This window comes from Hemitrygon akajei, chromosome 12, assembly GCF_048418815.1.
Source record: "Hemitrygon akajei chromosome 12, sHemAka1.3, whole genome shotgun sequence".
Lineage (NCBI taxonomy): Eukaryota > Metazoa > Chordata > Chondrichthyes > Myliobatiformes > Dasyatidae > Hemitrygon > Hemitrygon akajei.
Window position 1 is genome coordinate 115,194,751 of NC_133135.1, and position 14,445 is coordinate 115,209,195.

Below are 14,445 nucleotides of genomic sequence, written 5' to 3' on the forward strand. Positions count from 1 at the left end.
GTCTCCCCCACCCCCCCAGTCCCCAGTGCAGCACGAGCAAACTTTCACACTAGGATATATTAGTCCTTCTCTAGTTTAAGTGCAAACCATCTCTTCTGTACAGGTCCAACCTCCACTGGAAGAGAGTACAATGATCCAAAAATCTAAATTTCTAGCTCCTGCACCAATTCCTTAGCCACGTGTTAAAACTGTATGATCTTCCTAATTCTAACCTCTCTAGCATGTGGCACGGGTATCAATCCTGAGATCACAACCCTGAAAGTCCTGCCATTTAACTTGGCATCTAACTACCTGAATTCACTCTGCAAGACTTCACCACCCATCCTACCCATGTTATTGTAACCAACTTGGAACTGAACCTCTGGCCACTCACCCTCCCACTTACGCATCCTTCATACTTGATCTGCGATGTATCTAACCCTGGCACCCAGGAGGCAACATACCATCTGAAAATCTTGCTTTCATCCATAGAACCTCCTGCCTGTTCCCCTAACCACTGAATCCCCTGTTGCTGCAGCTCACCTCTTCTCCCCCCCACCTTCTCTTCTGAGCCACAGAGCCATACTCAGTGCTAGAGACCTGACTGCTATGGCATTCCTCTGCTAGGTCATACCCTCCATTAGTATCCAAAGCGATATACCTGTTATAGAGGGGAATGGCTACAGGGGTAACCTGCACTGGCTGCCTATCATCTTTTCCCCTCCTAAGGGTCACCCAATTACCTGTGTTCTGCACCTTAGGAATAACTACCCCATTGTAACATCCAAGGATACACATTGTATTTAATAGACAGATAGATAGGCAGAGGGAGTGGAGTTGCTCTGTTGGTAAAAAATGGAATCAAGTGCTTAGTGAGAAGCAATGTAGGGTCAGAAGATGTAGAATCCTTGTGGGTAGAGTTAAGAAACTGCAAGGGTGAAAAAAACAGTTATACGCAGTACCATGCAAAAGTCGTAGGCACCCTAAATTTTTTAGGTGGTTTCAGATGGTATGGCTTCCACAGAGCCGTGATCTCAACATCATTGAGGCTCTCTGGGATTCCCAGAGATAAAGAAATAAGGAGACAGCCAAAGTCTGCAGAAGAACTGTGGCAAGTACTCCAAGATGCTTGGATCAACCTACTAGCTGATTTTCTTAGAAACCTGCAAGGTAGTGTACCCAAGGGAATTGACACAGTTTTGATCACACCAAATATTGATTTGATTTAGTTTTTTAGTGTTTACTGCTCTTTATAGTAATTTTTTGATATTTAGGAACTTTTAATTTCATTATTTTTGGAAACGGCTTCACTTCAGAATTTTTTTTTACATTTGGATACAATAGGGTGTTAAGACCCTCTTAGATAGGTAAATGGAGCTTAGAAAAATAGGTTATGTGCTAGGGAAATTCTAGGCAGTTTCTAGAGTAGGTTACATGGTCGGCACAACATTGTGGGCCAAAGGGCCTGTAATGTGCTGTAATTTTCTATGTTCTGTGTAGCTAAGACTTTTGCCCTTTTGTAGGCTTTCAAATAATAGCCAACAGATTACAACAGGGGATATAAAATGTAAGAAAGGCAATGTTACAATGGTCATGAGGGACTTCACTATGCAGGTACACTGGGAAAATCAGGTTAATACCATAAGATATAGGAGCAGAAGGGCCATTCGGCTCATCACGTCTGCTCCACCATTCAATCATGGGCTGATCCAATTCTTCCAGTCATCCCCACTCCCCTGCCTTCTCCCCATAACATCTATCTCTGCATTTAATACACCCAATGACTTGGCCTCCACAGTTGCTCGTGGCAACAAGTTCCACATATTTATCATCCTCTGACTAAAGTAATTTCTCCACAGCTCAGTTTAAATGGACATCCTTCAATCCTGAAGTCGTGCCCTCTTGTCCTAGATTCCTCTACCATGGGAAATAACTTTGCCAAATCTAATTTGTTCAGGCCTTTTAACATTCGGTATGTTTCCATGAGATCCCCCCCTCATTCTCCTGAACTCCAGGGAATACAGCCAAGAGCTGCCAGATGTTCCTCATACGGTAACCCTTTCATTCCTGGAATCATTCTCGTGAATCTTCTCTGAACTCTCTCCAACGTCAGTATATTCTTTCAAAAATAAGGAGCTCAAAACGTCACACAATATTTCAAATGTGATCTCACGAGTGCCTTACAGAACTTCAACATCACATCCCTTCTCTTATATTCTGTACCTCTAGAAATGAATGCCAACATTGCATTTGCCTTCTTCACCACTGACTCAACCTGGAGGTTAACCTTTAGGGTATCCTGCAGAGAGACTCCTAAGGGACTCCCATCACTGAATTTTGAATTCTCTCCCTATCTAAATAATAGCCTGCCCATTTATTTCTTCCACCAAAGCACATGACCATACACTTCCCAACATTGTATTTCATTTGCCACTTCTTAGCCCATTCCCCTAAACTATCTAAGTCTTTCTGCAGGCTCTCTGTTTCCTCAACACTACCCACTCCTCCACGTATCTTTGTATAATCGGCAAATTTAGCCACAGATCCATTAGTCCAAATCATTGACATACATTGTAAAAAGCAGCGGTCCCAACACCGACCCCTGTGGAACTCCACTGGTAACCGGCAGCCAGCCAGAATAGGATCCCTTTATTCCCACTTTCTGTTTTCTGCTGATCAGTCAATGCTGCACCCATGCTAGTAACTTTCTTGTAATTCCATGGGCTCTTATCTTGCTAAGCAGCCTCATGTGCAGCACATTGTCAAAGTCCATAAGACATAGGAGTAGAATTAGGTCATTTTGTTGCCATTCAATAATTCCATAATAGAATAACAATCATGAAAGACCGCACCAACCAGTGTGCAAAGTATAACAAACTGCAAATGCAAAAGGAAAGAAATAATAATAATAAATAAGCAATAATTACTGAGAAATTGAGATAAAGAATCCTTGAAATTGAGTACATAGGTTGTGGGAACATTTCAATGATGGGGCAAGTGAAGTTGAGTGAGGTTATCCCCTTTTGTTCACGAGCCTGACGGTTGAGGGGTAGTAACTGTTCCTGAACCTGTTGGTGTGAGTCCTGAGACTTTTGTACTTTTTATCTGATGGCAGCAGTGAGAAGAAAGCATGTCCTGGGTGGTGGGGTCCCTGATGAAGGATGCAGCTTTCCTGTGACAGCTTTTCATGTAGATGAACTCAATGGTTGGGGAGGGCTTTATCCGTGATGGAGTAGGCCATATCCACTACTACTTGTAGGATTTTCCATTCAAGGGCATTTGTATTTCTATGTGAGGCTGTAATGCAGCCAGTCAGTATACTCCCCATTGCACATCTGTAGAAGTTTGTCAAAGTTTTAGATGTCATGCCGAATCTTTGCAAACTTCTAAGGAAGTGGAGCTGCTGACGTGCTTTCTTTGTAATTGCACTTGCATGTTGGGTCCAGGACAGGTCCTCCGAAATAGTAACAAGCCCCTTTCTTCCCAGGACCGACTGATCTGGGTCACCCTGACTCTGATGAGTAAGGAGATGAGGCGTGTCCTCTGAATTTCCAGCCTTGTGATAGTGTAAATAATGTACATAGCATGGAAAAAATCACCCAAAAATCTAGGCAATTTCACTTGACTAGACTTCTAGTCATCTGTTGTGATGTTTCTGTATCTCTTGGTGTCAGATTTGATTTCTGATGATCAGATTGAGTTATGCAGCACCGAATCAGGCCCTTTGGTCCAATTTGTCCATACTGACCAGTGTTAAAGATGCTTTTGTAATGCATGCTGTACTTGACAGTGATGCAGGGTTATAATTGCAACCTTCCTTTTCAGGCTTGTAGCCCTTGCCTCTTGTTCAGGATCAGGATGTGGCACGAAGCGCGGAAACATGAGCGCAAGCTGCGTGGGATGATGGTTGACTACAAGAAGCGAGCAGAGCGGCGCAGAGAGTACTATGAGAAGATTGTGAGCTTGTTGTAACCTTCACTGTTTTGTGTGTACTTTAAAATAGAAACTTCTATAGATTAATAATTTTTCGGTGCATGGTTAACTATTGTCTTGTAAATGGTATTTTGGATTACAGAAGAAAGACCCAGCGCAGTTCCTGCAGGTTCACGGTCGAGCTTGTAAGATCCACCTGGACTCTGCTGTGGCACTTGCTGCAGAAAGCCCCCTCAACATGTAAGTTGGGATAGAAGCTGTCCTTGTGTCTGATGATATGTGCTCTCAAAACTTTATACTTCCTGCTTGATGGGAGAGGGGAGAAGAGAGAATGACTGGGGTAGTGCAGTTAAGGGTTAAGTGCATTGCAGTTGGAATCACAGACATGGAGATGATTTATGTCCAGTGTGAATTTGATGGACTCCCCTCTCTACTCCCATAAGTGTTTAATTCCTTCCTTAAAGAGCGATGGATCAGTTTAAAAGCAGGGATGTAATGTTCAGACTTTTATAAAGCACCGGTGAGGCCTCACTTGGAGTATTGTGAGCAGTTTTGGGTCCCTTATCTAAGGAAGGATGTGCTGACATTGGAGAGGGTTCGAAGGAGGTTCACGAAAATGATTCCGGGATTGGAAGGCTTATTATATGAAGAGTGTTCGGTGGCTCTGGGCCTTTACTCACTGGAATTCAGAAGAATGAGGGGGGCGGGGACCTCATTGAAACCTATCGAATGTTGAATGGCTTCGATAGAGTGGATGTGGAGAATATGTTTCCTAGGGTGGGAGAGTCTAAGACCGGAAGACACACCTTCTGAATAGCAGGGCATCCTTTTAGAATGGAGATGAGGAGTAATTTCTTTAGCCAGAGAGTGGTGAATCTGTGGAATTTTGTTGCCTCAGATGGCTGTGGAGGCCAAGTTACTAGGTATATTTAAGATAAAGGTTGATAGACTGTTGATTAGTCAGGGCATGAAGGGATATGGGGGAGAAGGCAGGAGATTGGTGCTGAGAGGGAAAATGGATCAGCCATGTCAAAATGGTTCATTGGTCCAAGTGGCCTAATTCTGCTCCTGTATGTTACAGTCTTATTGTTCTAGCTCATTAGAATATTGTGTGCCTTTTTTTTCTTTGGCAGTTTGAACGGGGTACGACTGCGCAAGCGCGTAAAAGTCGGCCCGTGAGGCAGCGGGAGAGTTTAAAAAGCGAGCAGATTGAGAAGAGACGGTCATTTCTTCGGCAGTTTGAACAGGGCATGACTGCGCAAGCGCATGAAAGTCAGCCGGTGAGGCAGCGGGAGAATTTAAAAAGCGAGCAGATTAACGGAGCAGGTGTTGTAGGAGCGGGCAATGGAGTAATGGGAGACAGAGTAGGAAGGCTTGGCTCGAGAGGCTGAGGACGAGCTTGCTCCAGGTCAGGTAAGGCCGGGTAAGCTCCTTTAATTAATCTAATTAGCTTAGGAGTAGGTTATGGAGGCAGCAGTTAGGGCAGTTGAGTGCTCCGTTTGCTGTATGTGGGAAGTCAGGGCGAGCAAAATTGTCCCTGATGACTACACCTGCAAAAGGTGCATCCAGCTGCAGCTCCTGACAAACCGTGTTAGGGAACTGGAGCTGGAGCTGGATGAACTTCGGATCATTCGGGAGGCAGAGACAGAAATAGACAGGAGTTACAGGGAGATAGTCAGGAGCATCAGGAGACAGGTAGCTGGGTGACTGTCAGGAAAGGGAAGGGGAGTAGACAGAAAGAGCAGAGCACCCCGTGGCTGTTTCCATCAACAATAAGTATACCGTTTTGGATACTGTTGGTGGGGACGACCTACCAGGGACAAGTTGCAGTGGTTGCATCTCTGGCACAAAGACTGGACCCTCAGCTCAGAAGGGAAGGAGGGAAAAGAGGAGAGCAGTAGTGATAGGGGATTCAATAGGGGGACAGATAGGAGGTTCTGTGGAAGAGATCGAGAATCCCGGATGGTCTGTGGCCTCCTTAGTGAGAGGGTCCGCGATATCTAGGATCGAGTTCTCAGTATTCTCAAGAGGGAGGGTGAGCAGCCAGATGTCGTGGTCCATGTATGGACCAATGACGGGGATAGGAAGAAGGAGGAGGTTCTGCAAAGAAAATTTAGGGAGTTAGGTGCAAAGTTGAAGGACAAGACCTCCAGGGTTGCAATCTCAGGATTGCTACCTGTGCCACGTGCTAGTGAGGTGAGAAATAGGAAGATAATGCAGCTAAATACGTGGCTAAGGAGTTGGTGCAGGAGGAAGGGCTTCATGTTTCTGAACAATTGGGCCTTGTTCCAGGGAAGGTGGGACCTGTTCCGACGGGATGGGTTGCACCTGAACTGGAGGGGGACTAACATCCTTGCGGGAAAGTTTGCTAGTGCTGCCCAGGGGGGTTTAAACTAGATTTGCAGGGGGACGGGAACCAGAGTATTAGAGCAGATAGTGAGGTGGAGGAGGATAAAGGTCATGCGAGAACTGCAAGTATAGTGCATGGAGTAAAGCTAGATCTAGCATATAAAGAGGCTTTGAGGAAAGGGAAACAGAATAAAGGGTGTAAAGGTAGTAAGGTAGAAGGGCTAAAACGTGTGTACTTAAATGCAAGAAGCATCAGGAACAAAGGTGATGAACTGAGAGCTTGGATACATACTTGGAATTATGATGTAGTGGCCATTACAGAGATTTGGCTGGCACTAGGGCAGGAATGGATTCTCAATATTCCTGGATTTCAGTGCTTTAAAAGGGATAGAGAGGGGGGGAAAGGGGAGGAGGGGTGGTCAGGGGTACTATTACAGCTACAGAAAGGGTGGGTAATGTAGCAGGATCCTCTTTTGAGTCAGTATGGGTAGAAGTCAGGAACAGGAAGGGAGCAGTTACTCTATTAGGAGTATTCTATAGGCCCTCTGGTAGCAGCAGAGATACCGAGGAGCAGATTGGGAGGCAGATTTTGGAAAGGTGCAAAAATAACAGGGTTGTTATCATGGGTGACTTTAACTTCCCTAATATTGATTGGCACCTGATTAGTTCCAATGGTTTAGATGGGGCAGAGTTTGTTAAGTGCGTCCAGGAAGGATTCCTGTCACAGTATGTTGACAGGCCAACTAGGGGGAATGATGAGATACTAGATCCAGTATTAGGTAACGAACTGGGTCAGGTCACAGATCTCAGTGGGTGAGCATCTGGGGGACAGTGACCACCGCTCCCTGACCTTTAACATTATCATGGAAAAGGATAGAATCAGAAAGGACAGGAAAAATTTTAATTGGGGAAGGGCAAATTATGAGGCTATAAGGATAGAACTTGCGGGTATGAATTGGGATGATGTTTTTGCAGGGAAATGTACTATGAACATTTGGTCGATCTTTAGGGATCTCTTGCAGGATGTTTGGGATAAATTTGTCCCGGTGAGGAAGGTAAGGAATGGTAGGTTTAAGGAACCATGGGTGACGTGAGGTGGAGAATCTAATCAGATGGAAGAAGGCAGCATACGTGAGGTTTAGGAAGCAAGGATCAGATGAGTCTATTGAGGAATATAGGGTAGCAAGAAAGGAGCTGAAGAAGGGGCTGAGAAGAGCAAGAAGGGGGCATGAGGCCTTGACGAGTAGGGTAAAGGAAAACCCCAAGGCATTCTTCAGTTATGTGAAGAACGAAAGGTTAACAGGAGTGAAGATAGGACCGATTAGAGATAAAGATGGGAAGATGTGCCTGGAAGCTGTGGAAGTGAGCAAGGTCTTCAATGAATACTTCTCTTCGGTATTCACCAATGAGAGTGAACTTGATGACGGTGAGGACAATATGAGTGAGGTTGATGTTCTGGAGCATGTTGATATTAAGGGAAAAGAGGTGTTGGAGTTGTTAAAATACATTAGGATGGATAAGTCCCCGGGGCCTGACGGAATATTCCCCAGGCTGCTCCATGAGGCGAGGGAAGAGATTGCTGAGCCTCTGGCTAGGATCTTTATGTCCTTGTTGTCCACGGGAATGGTACTGGAGGATTGGAGGGAGGTGAATGTTGTCCCCTTGTTCAAAAAAGGTAGTAGGGATAGTCCTGGTAACTATAGACCAGTGAGCCTTACGTCTGTGGTGGGAAAGCTGTTGGAAAAGAGATAGAATCTATGGGCATTTGGAGAATCATGGTCTGATCAGGGACAGTCAGCATGGCTTTGTGAAGGGCAGATCATGCCTAACAAGCCTGATAGAGTTCTTTGAGGAGGTGACCAGGCATATAGATGAGGGTAGTGCAATGGATGTGATCTACATGAATTTTAGTAAGGCATTTGACAAGGTACCACACAGTAGGCTTATTCAGAAAGTCAGAAGGTATGGGATCCAGGGAAATTTGGCCAGGTGGATTCAGAATTGGCCTGCCTGCAGAAAGCAGAGGGTCATGGTGGAGGGAGTACATTCGGATTGGAGGGTTGTGACTCCTGGTGTCCCACAAGGATTGGTTCTGGGACCTCTACTTTCTGTGATTTTTATTAATGACCTGGATGTGGGGATAGAAGGGTGGGTTGGTAAGTTTGCAGATGACACAAAGGTTGGTGGTGTTGTAGATAGTGTAGAGGATTGTCAAAGATTGCAGAGAGACATTGATAGGATGCAGAAGTGGGCTGAGAAGTGGCAGATGGAGTTCAACCTGGAGAAGTGTGAGGTGGTACACTTTGGAAGGACAAACTCCAAGACAGAGTACAAAGTAAATGGCAGGATACTTGGGAGTGTGGAGGAGCAGAGGGATCTGGGGGTACATGTCCACAGATCCCTGAAAGTTGCCTCACAGGTAGATAGGGTAGTTAAGAAAGCTTATGGAGTGTTAGCTTTCATAAGTCGAGGGATAGAGTTTAAGAGTTGTGGGGTAATGATGCAGTTCTATAAAACTCTGGTTAGGCCACACTTGGAGTACTGTGTCCAGTTCTGGTCGCCTCACTATAGGAAGGATGTGGAAGCATTGGAAAGGGTACAGAGGAGATTTACCAGGATGCTGCCTGGTTTAGAGAGTATGCATTGTGATCAGAGATTAAGGGAGCTAGGGCTTTACTCTCTGGAGAGAAGTAGGATGAGAGGATACATGATAGAAGTATACAAGATATTAAGCGGAATAGATAGAGTGGACAGCCAGCGCCTCTTCCCCAGGGCACCACTGCTCAATACAAGAGGACATGACTTTAAGGTAAGGGGAGGAAAGTTCAAGGGGAATATTAGAGGAAGGTTTTTTACTCAGAGTGGTTGGTGTGTGGAATGCACTTCCTCAGTGGTGGAGGCAGATACACTAGTGAAATTTAAGAGACTGCTAGACAGGTATATGGGGGAATTTAAGGTGGAGGGTTATGTGGGAGGCAGTGTTTAAGGGTCGACAACATTGTGGGCTGAATGGCCTGTACTGTGCTGTATTGTTCTCTGTATCATATGACATGGGCAATATTGGCCGCCGCTAGCAATTCTATAATTTCCTTATCAACATTACCATTATCAAGTTATACAGTATTGGAAGTACATTGCTGTTTCTTTGTTTTTGGTGGGATTAACAGTGGATGGAAGCTGTCCAGGAGCTGTAAGGCACTCCTTTGCTCTGCTAGCCTGCAGGTTACCCTTGGTGATTTAGCCCATCACTGACTGATTCCCTTTTGGCTTTCAGTCTCACTGAATATTGGCTTACTTCATTTTCCTAGGATGCCGTGGCAAGGCGACACAAACAACATGATCGATCGATTCGATGTCCGTGCACATCTGGATTATATTCCCGAGTATACTCCACCTTTCCTAAGTGCTCTGTGAGTATTCTCCATAAATGATAGCAATGGGTTGTGGCTGATGACAGGGTGGGAGTTGTAGATCATCCTCCATTCCTATTGCCTGTTATGCTGCTGGTGTTTAGGGCAGCAGTGAAGGTCCTCCCTCTTTAGTGGTGTTCAGGGCTTCCTTCATCGTGCCAATAGCTTCCTCTCAGTTTTCACTACTCTCAGTCATACAAGTCCCGTGTGGAGACTCAGCAATACCATCACACTCTGATGTAGAAGGATTCTTCATTACTGCTTCCGTAACGGCTTTATTTTACCAGTCAGGATTGTTAGCCGTCAACTGAACCCCCGAACCTGAAGGACTGGTGGATCACTCCCTGTTTAGTCTCTACCTTTTGACCTGTTTGGCATGCGTGACCCAAAGCATAAAGCCCTGACTCCAGCCAACATAGCTCTCTGGATCACAGAGGCACGTAAGCCTCTAAACCCTACAACAAGTCCTCCGTAACCGATAACAATGGATAGTGACTGATGGTGGGGTGGGGGTTTTCTCCCAAGTCAAAGTCCGAAGTTCAGAATTTGAGAAGGAGAACCTAAAGTCAGATGTATCGGTGTAGTAAATGGAATTACAGAGGCCTGAAAGAGGAGTTGGCCAGAATTGATTGGAAAAGAACACTGGCAGGGATGATGGCAGAGCAGCAATGGCCAGAATTACTGAAAGCAATTCAGAAGGCACATCCTAAAGGAAAAAGTATTTAAGGGCAAGATGAAACAACCATGGCTAGCAAGGGAAGTTAAAATCGACATAAATGCCATAGAGAGGACATATAATAGAGCAAACTTTAATGGGAAGTTAGAGGATTGGGAAGTTTTTAAATACCAACAGAAGGCAACTAAAAACATCATTAAGAAGGTAAAGATGGAATATGAAAGTAAGCTAGCCAATAATATTATAGAGGATACCGAAAGTTTCTTCAGATACATAAAGCGTAAAAGAGTGGCGAGAGCAGATATTGGACTGCTGGAAAATGATGCTGGAGAGGTAGTAACCGGAGACAAGGAAATGACAGACAAACTGAATAAGTATTTTGCATCATTCTTCACAGTGAAAGACACTAGCAGTATGGTGGAAGTTCCAGGTGTCATGGGTCATGAAGTGTATGGCGTTACCATTACTAGAGAGAAGGTTCTTGGGGAAACTGAAAGATCGGAAGGTAGATAAATCACCTGAACCAGAGCCTTTTCTGGTTGGCTGCCAGTGAATAGTGGTGTTCCATAGGGGTCTGTGTTGGGATCAATTTTTTTTTACGTTGTATGTTAGTGATTTAGATAATGGATGTTTCCTGTAGTTGGAGAGTAAGACCAGAAGACACAGACTGAGAATAGCGGGCTGCCCTTTTAAAATGATGAGGAGGAACTTCTTTTGCTAGAGAGTGGTGAATCTGTGGAAATTGTTGGCACAGGTGGCTGTGGAAGCCAAGTCTTTATGCTTATTTAAGGCAGAGGTTGATAGATTTTTGATTGGTCAGGACATGAAAGGATACAGGAGGAAGGAAAGTGATTGGGGCTAAGATAGAAAATGGATCAGCCATGATGAAATGGCAGAGCAGACTCAATGGGCTAACTGGCCTAATTCTGCTCCTATATCTTATGGTAAATTTACGAGGAGTGATTGATAAGTTCATGGCCTAAGGTAGGAGGAGTCAGTTTTAGAAAACCTAGCACATTTATTTTTCAACATAGTCTCCTCCTACATGTACACACTTAGTCCAGCGGTTGTGGAGCATACGGATTCCTCCTTTGTAGAAGTGGTCCACAGCAGGCATGATTGATAAGTTTGCGGCTTAAGATAGAAGAAGATGAGTTATTAACTTCAAACTTTCTGCATTATCACTCAAAGAGTTGAACTTCACGTGCATGTAACAAGAGTGTCTTGGACCTCCAGGTGGTCCACAGCTGGGGTGATTGATAAGTTTGTGGCCTAAGGTAGAAGATGAGTTATACAGCTCTCGTTACATGCAGTTCAACTGCTTTATCAAACTGCTGTGGACCACTTCTGGAGGTCCAAGACACAGACTTCTACAAAGAAGGGATCCGAATGCTCCACGACCGCTGGACTAAGTGTGTAAATGTAGGAAAAATAAATGTGCTAGGTTTTCTAAAATTGACTCCTCCTTTAGGCCATGAGCTTATCAATCACCCTCGCATGATCAAAGTACATATACATCGCCATATACAACCAAACAGCCAATGTGCAAATAAGACAAACTGGGCAAATAAAAACAAACAAATAAATCAATAATATTAAGGACGTGAGTTGTTGATTCCTTAAGAGTGATTCCCTAGGTTGTGGAATCAGTTCAGTGTTGTGTGAAGTTATCCACACTGGTTCAGAAGCCTGATGGTTGTAGGGTAATAACTGTTCCTGAACCTGGTGGTGTGGGACCTAAGGCTCACGTATCTCCTGCGTGATGGTAGTAGCGAGAGGAGGGCATGGATTTGATGATGGGGATGCCCATAATGATGAATGCTGCTTTCTTGCAGCAGTGCTCCTTGTAGATGTGCTGAATGTCCACAGCTGCGTAAGCAGTTTCAAGTTCTTGGGTGTCAAGATCTCTGAGGATCTAACCTGTTCCCAACACTTTGATGTAGTTACAAAGAAGGCAAGACAGCTGCTATATTTTATTAGGAGTTTGAAGAGATTTGGTATGTCAACAAATACACTCAAAAACTTCTATAGATGTACCATGGAGAGCATTCTGACAGGCTGCATCACTGTCTGGTATGGAGGGGGTACTGCACAGGACTGAAAGAAGCTGCAGAGGGTTGTAAATTTAGTCAGCTTCCTCTTGGGTACTAGCCTACAAAGTACCCAGGGCATCTTCAAGGAGCGGAGTCACAGAAAGACAGCGTTCATTATTAAGCAACACACATAAAATGCTGGTGGAACACAGCAGGCCAGGCAGCATCTATAGGAAGAAGCACTGTCAACGTTTCGGGCTGAGACCCTTCGTCAGGAGTAACCGAAAGAAAAGATAGTAAGAGATTTGAAAGTAGGAGGGGGAGGGGGAAATGCAAAATGATAGGAGAAGACCAGAGAGGGTGAGGTGAAGCTCAGAGTTGGAAAGGTAATTGGCAAAAGGGATACAGAGCTGGAGAAGGGAAAGGATCATGGGACGGGAGGCCTAGGGAGAAAGAAAGGGGGAGGGGAGCACCAGAGGGAGATGGAGAACAGGCAGAGTGATGGGCAGAGCGAGAACAAAAAGTGGGGGGGGGAATAAATAAATCAGGGATGGGGTAAGAAAGGGAGGAGGGGCATTAACGGAAGTTAGAGAAGTCAATGTTCATGCCATCAGGTTGGAGGTTACCCAGACGGTATATAAGGTGTTGTTCCTCCAACCTGAATGTGGCTTCATCTTGACAGTAGAGGAGGCCATGGATAGACATATCAGAATGGGAATGGGACGTGGAATTAAAATGTGTGGCCACTGGGAGATCCCGCATTCTCTGGCAGACGGAGCATAGGTGTTCAGTGAAACGGTCTCCCAGTCTGCGTCGGGTCTCAACAATATATAAAAGGCCACACCGGGAGCACCGGACGCAGTATACCACACCAGCCGACTCACAGGTGAAGTGTCACCTCATCTGGAAGGACTGTCTGGGGCCCTGAATGGTGGTGAGGCAGGAACTGTAAGGGCAGGTGTGGCACTTGTTCCGCTTACTAGGATAAGTGCCAGGAGGGAGATCGGTGGGAAGGGATGGAGGGGACAAGTGGACAAGGGAGTCGCGTAGGGAGCGATCCCTGTGGAAAGCAGAAAGAGGGGGGGGGAGGGAAAGACGTGCTTGGTAGTGGGATCCAGTTGGAGGTGACGGAAGTTACGGAGAATTATACGTTGGACCTAGAGGCTGGTGGGGTGGTAGGTGAGCACAAGGGGAACACTATCCCGAGTGGGGTGGTGGGCGGATGGGGTGAGGGCAGATGTGCGGGAAATGGGAGAGATGCGTTTGAGAGCAGAGTTGATGGTGGCCCTTTGTTTAAAAAAGGAAGACATCTCCTTCATCCTGGAATGAAAAGCCTCATCCTGAGAGCAGATGCGGCGGAGACGGAGGAATTGCGAAAAGGGGATGGCATTTTTGCAAGAGACAGGGTGGGAAGAGGAATAGTCCAGGTAGCTGTGAGAGTCAGTGGGCTTATAGTAGATATCAGTAGATAAGCTGCCTCCAGAGACAGACAGAAAGATCAAGAAAGGGTAGGGAGGTGTTGGAAATGGACCAGGTAAATTTGAGGGCAGGGTGAAAGTTGGAGGCAAAGTTAATGAAGTGAATGAGCTCAGCATGTGTGCAGGAGGCAGCGCCAATGCAGTCGTCGATGTAGCAAAAGAAGAGAGGGGGACGAATATCCATATAGGCTTGGAACATGGACTGTTCCACAAAGCCAACAAAAAGGCAGATATAGCTGGGACCCATGCGGGTGCCCATGACTACACCTTTGGTTTGGAGAAAGTGGGAGGAGCCAAAAGAGAAATTATTGAGAGTAAGAACTACTTCCGTTAGACGGAGGAGAGTGGTGGTAGAGGGGAATTGGTTAGGTCTGGAATCCAAAAAGAAGCAGAGAGCTTTGAGACCTTCCTGGTGGGGGATGGAGGTATATAGGGACTGGACGTCCATGGTGAAAATAAGGCAGTGGGGGCCAGGGAACTTAAAATCACTGAAAAAATTCAAAGCATGAGAAGTGTCACAAACATAGGTGGGAAGAGATTGAACAAGGGGGGATAAGACAGTGTCAAGGTATGCAGAAATTAGTTCA

General features: G+C 45.4%; 1 protein-coding gene across 3 annotated transcripts in view; it reads left to right on the forward strand.

Annotated features, from left to right (window-relative positions):
* Window positions 1-14,445, forward strand: part of clasrp (CLK4-associating serine/arginine rich protein) — a 117,348-nt gene that overhangs the window by 2,803 nt on the left and 100,100 nt on the right. For all 3 annotated transcript variants that reach the window (XR_012101136.1, XR_012101135.1, XM_073063889.1), the window contains exons 2-4: window positions 3,805-3,936; window positions 4,055-4,152; window positions 9,570-9,671. Coding sequence is in view for 1 of the 3 variants with exons in the window: in XM_073063889.1 (XP_072919990.1) it covers window positions 3,838-3,936; window positions 4,055-4,152; window positions 9,570-9,671 (299 nt within the window). In the remaining 2 variants the exon portion in view is untranslated. The remainder of the gene's footprint in view (window positions 1-3,804; window positions 3,937-4,054; window positions 4,153-9,569; window positions 9,672-14,445) is intronic.